At 37.8% G+C, this 12,098-nt stretch overlaps 2 protein-coding genes and 1 non-coding gene across 4 annotated transcripts; 2 read left to right on the top strand and 1 right to left on the bottom strand.

Moving 5' to 3' along the window:
- Positions 1-882: 882 nt before the first annotated feature.
- On the bottom strand, positions 883-1,973 carry LOC138905209 (uncharacterized). Its single transcript, XM_070193714.1, has 2 exons — positions 1,629-1,973; positions 883-1,569 (listed from the first exon to the last, which is right to left on the bottom strand). The coding sequence occupies exons 1-2, from the start codon at positions 1,971-1,973 to the stop codon at positions 883-885; spliced, it is 1,032 nt and encodes a 343-aa protein (XP_070049815.1).
- A 595-nt stretch (positions 1,974-2,568) lies between these two features.
- Positions 2,569-2,673, top strand: LOC117273254 (small nucleolar RNA R71). The gene has a single exon (XR_004503251.1). It is a non-coding gene; the product is annotated as a small nucleolar RNA R71 (small nucleolar RNA).
- A 2,543-nt stretch (positions 2,674-5,216) lies between these two features.
- On the top strand, positions 5,217-11,726 carry LOC104119515 (BEL1-like homeodomain protein 4). 2 transcript variants are annotated; one of them, XM_009631035.4, is made up of 5 exons: positions 5,217-5,460; positions 5,701-7,044; positions 7,884-8,266; positions 9,259-9,319; positions 10,868-11,726. In XM_009631035.4, exons 2-5 carry the CDS (start codon positions 5,734-5,736, stop codon positions 11,426-11,428), a joined length of 2,316 nt encoding a protein of 771 aa, XP_009629330.1. In that variant the 5' UTR covers positions 5,217-5,460; positions 5,701-5,733; the 3' UTR covers positions 11,429-11,726. The 2 variants fall into 2 exon arrangements, with proteins under 2 accessions (XP_009629330.1, XP_070051783.1); XM_070195682.1 differs by having other exon boundaries at positions 5,701-7,048; positions 7,888-8,266.
- Positions 11,727-12,098: the final 372 nt, after the last annotated feature.

Raw genomic sequence — 12,098 nt, 5'->3', positions numbered from 1 at the left:
CATAAAAACTTCCACAAATTTTTCCACCATATCGGTGAAAATAGCCATCATGCATCTCTGGAAAGTGGCTGGTGCATTACAAAGACCAAACGTCATTTGCTTGAAGGCGAAAGTGTCATAAGGGCAAGTAAAAGAGGTCTTCTCTTGATCCTCTGGGCATATGACAATCTGGTTGTACCCCGAATAACCATCAAGGAAGCAATAATATTCATGCCCCGCCAATCTGTCCAACATTTGATCAATGAATGGAAGTGGGAAGTGGTCCTTGCGGGTTGCCTTGTTGAGCCTTATGTAATCAATGCAAACTCTCTATCCCGTCACAGTGCGAGTAGGAATTAGCTCATTTTTCTCATTCTCAACCACAGTCATCCCTCCCTTTTTTGGCACACATTGCACTGGGCTTACCCAGTTGTTGTCAGAGATGGGAAAGATGATACATGCATCGAGCCACTTAATTACTTCCTTCTTCACGACTTCCTTCATGATGGGATTTAATCTCCTTTGCTTCTCAACACTGGGGCGGTGTCCATCTTCCAGAAAGATTTTATGCATGCAAAATGATGGACTGATTCTCTTGATGTCAACAGGTGTCCACCCTATAGCCTTTTTATGCTCGCGAAGTATTCTGAGCAATTTTTCTTCTTGTACATTAGTTAGGCTGGACGATATAATTATTGGCAGTGTTTCAGAGTTTCCCAAATAAGCATAGCGCAGATACGCTGGAAGGTGCTTTAGCTCTATCCTTGGAGCTTCTTCAATAGATGGCTTAGGAAGGATCATAGTAATAGGCCTGCCCAACTCCTCAAATCTCCCAAACCCATGGACATAATTGCATGACATAGAAAGTACTTGCTCAAATTCGCCCATCATCTCATCTTCACTTCATTCTTCATTCCCAATCAAAGCTCGTTCAAGAAGATCTATGGGGCTCATATAAGGCACCAATGACGTAGTATTGCTTTTCCCTACAGCAATCATGGATAACTCTTCATAATAGGCTGGCAATCTAATTGCTTTATACAAGTTAAATATCTCCACTCGATCACCTACTCTCATTGTCATCTTTCCTTCGCATACATCAATAATAGCTCGGCTCGTGGCTAAGAATGGATATCTCAAAATAAATGAGACCTCTTGATCAGGCTCGTATTCTAAGATAATGAAATCAGCAGGGAATATAAAAGAACCCATTTGAACAAACACATCTTCAATCACTCCTTCTGGATGAGCAAGGGAGCGATCAGCCAATTGTAAGATCATCGTTGTTGGGTGTGGCTCACCCAACCCCAACTGTCCGAACACAGACAGTGGCATCAAATTGATGCTCACTCCAAGATCACACAAAGCTCGCCCGTCTGCATGCTTACCAATCGAAATTTGGATAGTGAAACTACCTGGATTCTTCAATTTCTGAGGTAGCTTGCTTTGGATTTTAGAGCTACATTCCTTAGTGAGTGCTACAGTCTCGAATTCGGTCAACCTCCTCTTATTTGCCACTATGTCCTTGATGTATTTTGCATATTTGGGCACTTCTTGTAGGATATCTACCAGTGGACTATTGATTTGCACCTGCTTCAAAATATCAAGAAACTTTTTATTGGGAACGGAGGTGGTGGCCTTGCAACTACTAGTGGAGGTTGCTCAGCCACCGCCTCTTCAGCTAGCTTCTCTGAATCCTTTGATTTTTCTAATTTTAACTCTATAGTGGCCGACTTCTCATTAAAGGTCACTTGTTTTTTCTTTTTTGACTGGACTTCTTCTAATTGTCTCCCATTCCTCAATGACATAGCATTAATAGATGCCTTAGGATTAGCCTTAGTGTCACTTGGAAAAGCTCCAACTGGTCGAGTATTTTGGGCACAAGCAAGTTGTCCCATTTGGCGCCCCAAACTTCTCATTACTGTGGCTTGGGCCTGCTGGTCAGCCATCATTTTCTTTATCATATCTGTTGTGTGGGCTTGCAGGTCAGCCATCAATTTCTTCATCATTTCCTCAAGGTGACTTGGAGAGTTTGCATGTTGTTCAGCCTGAGGTGGTCTATATTGTTGTTGAAGTGCTTGTGGTCAGTATTGATTCTGAGCACCTTGGTTTTCACCCCAAGAGAAGTTTGGGCGGTTCCTCCAATTGGGATTGTAAGTGTTCCCATACTGGTTTGTCTGGCTCCTATTTGCATTACCCACAAAATAGACAGACTCAGGATTAACAAGGCATAAGTCACTCGTATGACCCTCTCCACATACTTCGTAAAACAATTGGACCTATTGCACTGGCTGAGCTTGTTGCTTGTTAATAACCAAGGTCATCTGATTGACTTGGTTGGTCAATGTGAAAATCTGCGTTGATAATGCCGAGACGACATCCAACTCGAGAACCTCTGCAGATTTTTGAACTGTGTGTCTTCCCATCTCTCCTTGCCAATCAGGATTGCTTGGAGAATTTGTTCAATAATGCATATATCTCATCAAAGCTTTTCTCCAACACTTAACCTCCAGCTACAGCATCTACCACAATCTTTGTCTCGGGATGTAGCCTTTCTATGAAAGTGTGAGCTAACACTTCGTTTGTCTGATTGTGATGAGGACAATCTCTGAGCAACCCCTTGAACCTCTCCCAAGCTGAGTATAAAGACTCCCCCGCTTTCTGTTTGAAGGCGACTATCTCACTTCTGATCTTTGTAGTTTAGCCTGAAGGGAAGAACCTTGCCAGAAATTTCCTTGCCAGATTATTCCATGATGTAATAGAGTTAGTTGGTTCTGCCTTCAGTCATCGCTTTGCTTCACCCAACAGAGAGAACGAAAAAAGTGTGAGCCTCACATAATCTAGAGTTACCCCGTTAGTGATGTAAGTATCACTAATCTCCAAGAAGTTCAGAATATGCTGTTGTGGATCCTCGTGTGGAATACCTAAAAATTGCCCTTTCGCATGAAGTAGCTGGATCATGCTCTGTTTCAACTTAAAGTGACTAATGATTCTGGGCTTCACTATGCCGGAGGTGACATTAGCAATGCTAGGCATCGCCACCTCCTGAACAGCCATATGTTGCTCCTCTGCCATGTTCACAGAAAATTGAACAAGTGCCTGAAGATTATTTGTATCCCTTGCTTCCCTCAACCTCCTATGAAATGTCCTCTCAGGTTCGGGGTCAAAGCCTTGAAGTCTGTCATGGCTTATGACCTTTTGCATTCAATCAAAGTTCCTGATAACAGAGCAACGATCAAGTAACGTTAGACTTGACGAAATAAACAATTAAAGTAAAAACTAGAAAGTAGTCAATATTCAAGTCCCCGGCAACGGCGCCAAAAACTTGTTACTCCCAAACGCACACGCAAGTATACGTGGTCGTACAAGTAATAAAATGATAAGTCGAATATCGAACCCACATAGACTTGTATTAACTACCCACTAATTTTACCAAGATTGTTATTCTGTCGAGCCAATCTGAGTTCAAAAGTGTGAGTTTACTAAACAATAATTTTAACTAGTAACTAAATTATCAAGCAGCAAAATGATTATTATGTATTCAATAGAGACAAATATTCCAGGGTTACGATCGATTCACCAATCCTATTGTGTTCTAGTTAACTCTCCCCTTCATACAATTCACTCATGATTACTAATTAATCGAACAATTGCTCTCGTAGCCTTCTCCCGAAGTACTACTCGCTTATTCAAAATAGATTTATGCCTATATTTCTATGAAATCAATCTATTAAGAACGCATTAAGATTACGATATTTAATTAATCATGGTGACTAGGTATATTCCTATCCTAACTACAAATCTGTCTCCCCTCCCCCCCCCCCCAGAGTTAAGGTCGTGCTTTCTTCAAATCTTCTCTAATCTAAATATGGCTTTCCCAAGCATAACATATATAGTAAATAGAACCTAACTGTTGGCCAGACAATTAAGCAATTAATCACAGAATTGAAGAAATAATCATATATTAGTAAATTGAAATTAAGGTTAAGTTAACGTTAAATACAAATATTCATGGCTAAATCACAACCCCAGAACTATGGGTTTTAGCCACTCATGATAGTATCAAACAATTTCATAAGTGTTGGATAATTGAAAATACTAAGAAAAGATGAAGAAAACTGAGATCTCTTCGCTCCCGAATGTTTCTCGTGTGTATTCCCTCTTCAAAGTGGTGTCCCCCCCTCTAAAAATAAGCTTAGTCTTGCTTTTATACGTGTTGGGTAGGTCTAGGGCCGAAATAACCCTGTCCTGGGAAAAATTGGACAAACTTCCGTCGCCAGCGTCCAGCCCAGCGCCCCACGTTGGCCCTGGCGCTGGGCTTCTTGATCATTCTGCCTCTGGCGCCACAAGTGGCGCTCCACGCTGCCTATGGCGCTGAAAATCCGGGGTTTCCTTTTTTCGTCTGTTTTGGCTCTTATCTCGCACCTTTCGCCCCCAATTGCTTCCGGATGATTCCTACACATAAAAACACCCCGAATTAATATAAATTAACACATTTTACATCCGAAATCCACGAAACACGAGTAAAACATGAGGCGATATACATATAAATATATATACTTTAAGCTAAATATCAGTAACCGTCCATAAAAGGTTATACCCTAGCAACCTAAAAAATAAGGTAGATTATTTGTTATATACAACATTTTAAAATATATTGTATATTTTTTTTACATTATCATATCTATAAGTTGAATCCTTACTTTATCTTTTCCTTTTACATTTATTCGGGAGGTTTGGTGAGCATATATTATAGTCACTCACTCATCCCATCAACATCTTGGGTTGCTCTAGTATAGTCGGAGGTTAAATCTGTCAATTCAAAATCTCACTAAATAATTCAGGTATTTTATATCTTCGTCCATGGACTAAAAATCCAGTGACTTTAAGAGTTTATTTGTCAAGCAAGGAAATAAAACGAAACTAGTACTAGTACTATTTTATGGAATATAAAATTAGTTGAGTGAAACAAAGAGATGTAGAAGAAGAACAGCGACCTCTTCTCTATTTTCTCCCCTTATATGTCTCATCTCTATCTCTCTCTATCTCTCTCGAGGGTGTGTTGCTTTCTATGAAAGAGAGAGAGAGACAAACACAGATATGTGATTTTCATATAAATCAACTACACATATAAAACCATAATACATGTCACAGTTGATGAAGGAACTCCATCTTCTTTATTTTTAATATTTATATTCTCCTGCTATATAGTTCAATTCTCTTTCCAGAAGGCGATTGTAGAGACATACAGCACTCACTGCAAAGCAAAGGAGGAGCAACAAAGAGAAAGAAAAAAAGGAGAGAGAGAAAGAGAAAGATATCAGTATAGATAAACGACAGCCTCAGAAACAACAGAGACAGAAAGAAAGAGAGAGAGAAAGAGAGAGAGACATATACAACTTTGGCTTTCAAATCCCACGAAGAGAAAACGATATCTGAGAAACCTTTGTACCCCTTTTCCGACCTGCAAGTTCTTAAGAGGTTTGTGCCTCTACATGAATAAAGCTGAAGCCTTTTATTTATTTATTTTCTAAATTTTTATTGAAGAATTAAAAAAAGAAAAAGTCTTTTTCTCTCCCCTCAACCCTTACTCTTTGCCACACTTATTATCTCTTTTTTATCTCCTGACAATAATTCATGTATATATTCCATGATCTCTTTTTTGATTTCTTTTAATGACTATAAACCGATTTTAACTCTCTTTATACCCGATCCGAGCAGAAAAGAGATGATGAAGAGGAAGACAACGCTGCCATGGGAATAACAAGTACACCACCTCGTCCTTCTATTGTTACATCTCATAATTCAAAGGGTCACATTAATCCAACAATTCTTCATCCTCAACTCTCGGAAAATCCCAATTCTATGTCCCAAGATTATCATCACCAAAGTCTTTTCAGTTTCCCGAATGGGTTCGAGAGATCACAAGTGGAACAACAACAGCAGCAGCAACAGCAACAGCAACAACACATGGCTCAACAGATCCGTCGAGATAAATTACGAGTGCAAGGATTTGAACCCCAACCGTTTGAAGAAGAAACGAGTGGGCTTCCAGTTTATGATCAGACCGCTGGAATGTTATCTGAAATGTTTAGTTTCCCACCGGGCACGTCAACGGAGTTGTTGGAGGCCCAATTCAACCCGAATTTTAGACACCCGAACCCGAATCAACGGTCTCAGCCACAGCAGATTCCTCCTCCCGCCGGCATGGGAAACGAGTGGTTCGGGAACCGACAAGGAATGGTAGTACCATTGGGATATGCAAAAAATCATAACAATCAGATATCAAGTGCTAGTATTAATGCGGCGGAGTCCATGCAACTTTTTCTTATGAATCCACAGCCAAGGTCACCTTCACCTTCTCCTTCTCATCCTCCTCCTCCTCCTCCTCCTTCAACTAATTCTTCTACTCTTCACATGTTGTTACCAAATCCATCATCTACTTCAACACTTGAAGGGTTTCCCAATCCAGCTGAAGGATCTTTTGGTCAATTCACATGGGGTAATAATGGAGGTGCAAGTGCCGGTCTCAATACCCCTAATGAAATCGGAGCTGGAGTAAATCATGTTGTTGAAAGCCAAGGCCTTTCTTTATCTTTATCATCTTCGTTACAGCATAAGGCAGAGGAATTAAGGATGGGTGAGGAAAGTGGAATGTTATTTTTCAATCAAGGAGGAGGAGGGTCTACTACTTGTGGACAATTTCGATACAAGAATTTGAATATTGGTAACAGTGGAGTAGTAGGTCAAAACCTTCATCAACAAGTCCATGTTGGGTACGGCTCTTCTTTAGGAGTGGTCAATGTGTTGAGAAATTCCAAGTATGCTAAAGCTGCCCAAGAATTACTGGAAGAATTTTGCAGTGTTGGGAGGGGTAAATTCAAGAAGAATAACAAAGCAGCAGCCGCTAACCCTAATTCTAATAACCCTAGTGGCGGCACTAATGGTGGCGGCGGTAACAATAATACTTCATCGTCTTCTTCAAAGGATGTACCTCCTTTGTCAGCTGCTGATAGGATTGAACATCAGAGAAGGAAGGTCAAACTTTTATCTATGCTTGATGAGGCACGTATCCTTTCTCTCTCTCTTAGGGAGTCAATAGCCAATCATTGTTGTTTATTTAGTCTGTTAATTAAAGAAAAATATCTACAGAAAGTTACGGCATTTTAAGTGGAATATTTTATAAATATAAAATTAGGCCGGCTAGGGGAATATGTTTTTGTCATTTCCGAGTTTTAACTAGATTCTAATTAAGAAATCTTTATTTTGTTAATTAAGGAGTGATTCGACGGGTGGGGCACTAAGCTACGTATTAGATTGCCGACGAGTAGAACAATTAAGTGATCAGAAACTTTCCTTATAAGTGGGAAAACATAGGTTTGTATCAGGGATTCTATTATTGTCGTAATGTTAATTTGGTCGTAAGCTACCATCGGACTAAAGCCTTAAACAAGGAAATAAGCAAGTGCGACGACACTAGAATGCACTTAAAAGTCCATCGTGGTTGGTTTGAGCTGACTTTTAATTTTGATTTTCTTCAATTGCTTATGCAAATACTAAGACGCTGATATTAACTTGTTGGCTGTATTGATAGAAACCCAAGACAAAGCAGGAATTCAACAATCATTTCAGCGTACTAATTAATGTTCATTTCCCAGCTTTCTACCTTTTTTTTTTCTTTCTCCAATTATTTTTCCTTTTTTTATTGCTCTTATCTAATGCTCCACATTGAAAATTGTTTGAGACGCTTAAGTCACTCGAACTTGGTATATGATCCTTCTTACGAATTGAATTGTTGATCTTGAATTTCTCTTTATTTCTTGAAGTAACTTACATTATATTTTTTAGAGTAGTCTTCTTTTTGTATCATAATCATTTTTTTTTCTTTTTTTATTTGCAAGCAGGTAGATAGGAGGTACAATCATTACTGCGAACAAATGCAAATGGTGGTAAACTCGTTTGATCTAGTGATGGGTTTCGGTGCAGCAATTCCTTACACAGCACTTGCACAGAAGGCTATGTCAAGACACTTCAGGTGTTTGAAGGATGCAATAACAGCACAATTGAAGCACAGTTGTGAACTGCTGGGAGACAAAGATGGTGGCACTTCGGGATTGACTAAAGGAGAAACTCCAAGGCTTAAGATGCTCGAACAAAGTCTGAGGCAGCAAAGGGCATTTCACCAAATGGGAATGATGGAACAAGAAGCTTGGAGACCCCAAAGAGGCTTACCTGAACGCTCTGTCAACATTTTAAGAGCTTGGCTTTTCGAGCATTTTCTCCACCCGTACGTGACTCTCTACTCTATTCTACATTACGAGTTTGATTCCATCTCTATACTGTCTTAGTATACATTAATTTATTAATTATTGCAAGTAATATGTCCTACTTTTCAAGTTACTAATCTTAATTTTGGTTGACACAAATTCTTGAGACAGACAATTATTTTTAAAAATAGTGTAGTAACTTAATATGGATACCAGGCACATGGTGGTGGGAAACCAAAAAAAAAGTTTTTTAATCCGCTGCATTGTGTTCCTATACATGCTTTAATTCTGTTGACCATAATAAAGTCTAACCTTTTTTTCAATCCCCATGTCTTAACTCCTAACACCTATGGGAATCTGAATCTTCTTACATTTACTGTATAAACAAAAGTCGAAACCCCATTATTATGGAATTATGAAGAGACAAAATGAAGCTTCACACCCATCAATCAACTTTTATTAGTCTAAGACACATTTCCAACATCACTTTTTAGCTTTTCTTTTTTCTTTTTCTTTCCCTTGCAGTGTCTGAGTTTAAAGGAACCCGAATTCAGTGTCCTTTGATGTATAAAGTAAATTTAGCTCTTTCTCCTGGATCCAATGCGCTAGTGCTGTCTCCTGCTGACATAGGCATGATTTTGAACATGGAAAAGAAAAGAACCTACTCAATAATCTGACATGCATATAGTAACAATAATGATGATAAAAGCAGCTTGGGGAGCTACTACACAAAAGAAATAAAATTGAATCTAACTATTTATCTAAAAATGAATGCTATGAAAAAGATGAGTGCATGCATTTTTTTTTTTGTGCCTTTACTGCTGTTACTAGTGGCAGAGAGGTACTGCTGCTGCTGTTGCGTTTTTCTTGGATTGTCACGCCCATGCAGAGAAAAAGAAAGCAAGAAAGTGTCAATTCACATCTACGGATAAAGAAAATTTAGTCATCTCTTTATACGGTTTTGTTAATGAGTCTGATGTTTTTATTTTTTTCTTGGGGTCACTTTTCTCAGGTATCCAAGTGATGCTGATAAGCATCTGTTGGCAAGACAGACTGGTCTCTCAAGGAACCAGGTTCGCTCATCGTCTGTTCTTTCTCTTTCAAGTTTTCTTATTCATATTATTATGCATATGCTGGATCTAGAATTTAATTTCTAAATATTCTGTTCCTTACATTAGCAATTTTTTGTTTTTTTCGGGGAATTTAAGTACTTAATGTTAATCCCTATAATATGAAGGAAATGTTACAACATATGACCTGAGCTATTTTTTTAATAATTTATTTTGTTTAAAAAACAAGTTATAAATGTATAGTAATTTATTTAACTGAAGTAAACATCGAGCTAATTAGGAATTTTTATACAAATAGCCCGTCATATTCATTATTTACTTTTTTTAGCCATATACATAGATTATACATTGATTATGATACATAATTATACCTATATAATACATAAATTATCCATTTATTATACCTTCATCGGCTATTTTTAGTTTAAGCACTTTGGTGGAGGGTTATTTAGGTTAATTCTTCAATTAAAATATTGATAAACAGATAGTAGTATTAAATATAATGAGGTTATTTGTGTTGTACATTGCCACCGGCTTGGATATTAAAACTTACGTACTGCTGTACTCGGTAAAAAAACGTTACTAATAGCTTGGGTTGCATGGATTTTTCTTTATAAAAAACTTTGGGATTTTGCAAAAGGGAGGGAACTGTGGAATTGAACCCACACTAATTGTTCGAAAACACCCGATAACACTAGACTTGTATGATTGCATGGATTTGGGTGTTGGTTCTCCACCTTTCTTTTTCTTTACCTAATTCGGGCATGGCAAGAGCCTCTTATTTTTCCATTGGATTCTTTCTACAAAGACATAAATTCTAGATTTATAAAAGAAAATCTAGGAATAGTAAGTGCAGAGGCAAAGTATATGAATGTCCAACCACACGTATATTAATTAAATACGATAGGTAGAGATCTTATGGGGTTTCTCTTCCTTTCCGACAAAATTTTCAAGAAACTAAATATGGTCATGCATGCTGACTCTCTACACTGAAAGATGAATCAACAATAGTATCTACTCCTTACTCCTTTCACATCATTTCATTCTTCCCCGAAAATTTTCTTTATTCAACTCTATGGTGCGTATATGGTATATTAGTATTGTCTGCGTACTAGAACGGAGTAAAGATGGCATGCTATTGAAACTTCTTTTACACCGTTATTATATAAAAGTTAAATTCTTTATTGAAAATGATTGAACTTATATATATTGATTGTATAAGAGAATTTCACACTATAAGTGTAAATTCACATTTTATAGCAAATTATCTGCATTATAATTGAGATTATAATTTATAACTAATATCATTAATCATGTGATGTTACGTGTAGTTATCTTTTAAGTGACTGGTAATGTAAAAGTTCTTTACGGCGTAAGTATGTTAAAATTAAACTCTTATCTGAAGTAACATCTCATATATATCTTTCAAACCTTGAGGTTGTTGAAATATCTCCCAAAATGCAACAAATGAGTGAAAAAAAGTGTAATAAAATATATCATAATGAAAGTTAATGACGGGGTTATTTTTGTATACGAATGTGCTTTTTTCAGGTATCAAACTGGTTCATAAATGCCAGGGTGCGGTTGTGGAAACCCATGGTAGAAGAGATGTATCAACAAGAAGCCAAAGAAGAAGAGGAGGAAGACGATGAAAGAGAGAATAGCCAAAACCAAAACAGTGGCAATAATGCACAAACACCAACGCCTAATATGAGTAACTCTTCTTCTACTAATATGACCACAACTACGACAGCACTAGGAGCAGCTGCAGCTGCAGAGACAGGAACAGCTGCCACAACAGCAACAGCAGCATCCACATTAGGCAAAAGATCCGAAATCAATGCACCTGAAAACGACCCTTCACTCGTTGCAATCAATTCCCATATTTCCTTCTCGGAAAACCAAGCAACTTTCCCGACCAATATTCATGATTCCGACGCCGCCGCATGCCATCGCGGCGGCAACTTCTCCGGTGATGATTATGGGACCACCACTAACGCTGATGTGGGATCCACCATGATAAGATTTGGGACCACTGCTGGTGATGTGTCACTCACCTTAGGGTTACGCCATGCAGGAAATTTACCAGAGAATACTCATTTCTTTGGTTAAAATTTTAGAGGGTGATGCTAATTATCCTTCCTTAATTTATACCATAGTAATTAAACCGAATTTGCTTCTTGCCTCATAATTTATGCCCTTGCTTTTTGTCATAATTAAGCTGCTTTATGTTAGCAATCGCTATGAGAGATTTACTGTAATTGTATAGCAGTAGTAGTAGTACATTATTTTTCCCACCAGCTTTTTGCATATTTGTACTTAGAGTGTTCTGTACCCACATTATCCTTTCAGGATGTATGAAAGCTGATTTTGGACAATAAAAGGAGTCCCAATGAGACAGTATTTTTCATATGCTTTTCGGTAATTTATCGGGTAATTGGAATGTTCATAGAAGCATACAAAACTCACACTGTACAAGTTTATCTTTTTCTTTTTGTCTTAAAAAGTTTCCCGCTCTCGTTTCGGTCAACCTTTCCTTCATTGTGTAGTCTTTAAAAAGTGCATATCAAACAAAAAGCAATCCCTACTTCCTTTATATAAAAAACTTTAATCAGGATTTGAATCAATTTGTGTCATTAATTCGCTTACAAAGTAATTTAACAATTCATTAAGCTTAGAACTTAGCCACTTACTGGTAAGGCTTTTGTAAACTGGAAATTCATTTATTCTTTGCAACAATCTATATATGTCTATTTAGAATTTAAGTTTTATACCTTCACTA

The sequence above is a fragment of the Nicotiana tomentosiformis genome, chromosome 2 (assembly GCF_000390325.3).
Source record: "Nicotiana tomentosiformis chromosome 2, ASM39032v3, whole genome shotgun sequence".
Taxonomy (NCBI): domain Eukaryota; kingdom Viridiplantae; phylum Streptophyta; class Magnoliopsida; order Solanales; family Solanaceae; genus Nicotiana; species Nicotiana tomentosiformis.
Note: the sequence above shows the minus strand (reverse complement) of the source record. Positions and strands in the feature narration are given on the sequence as shown.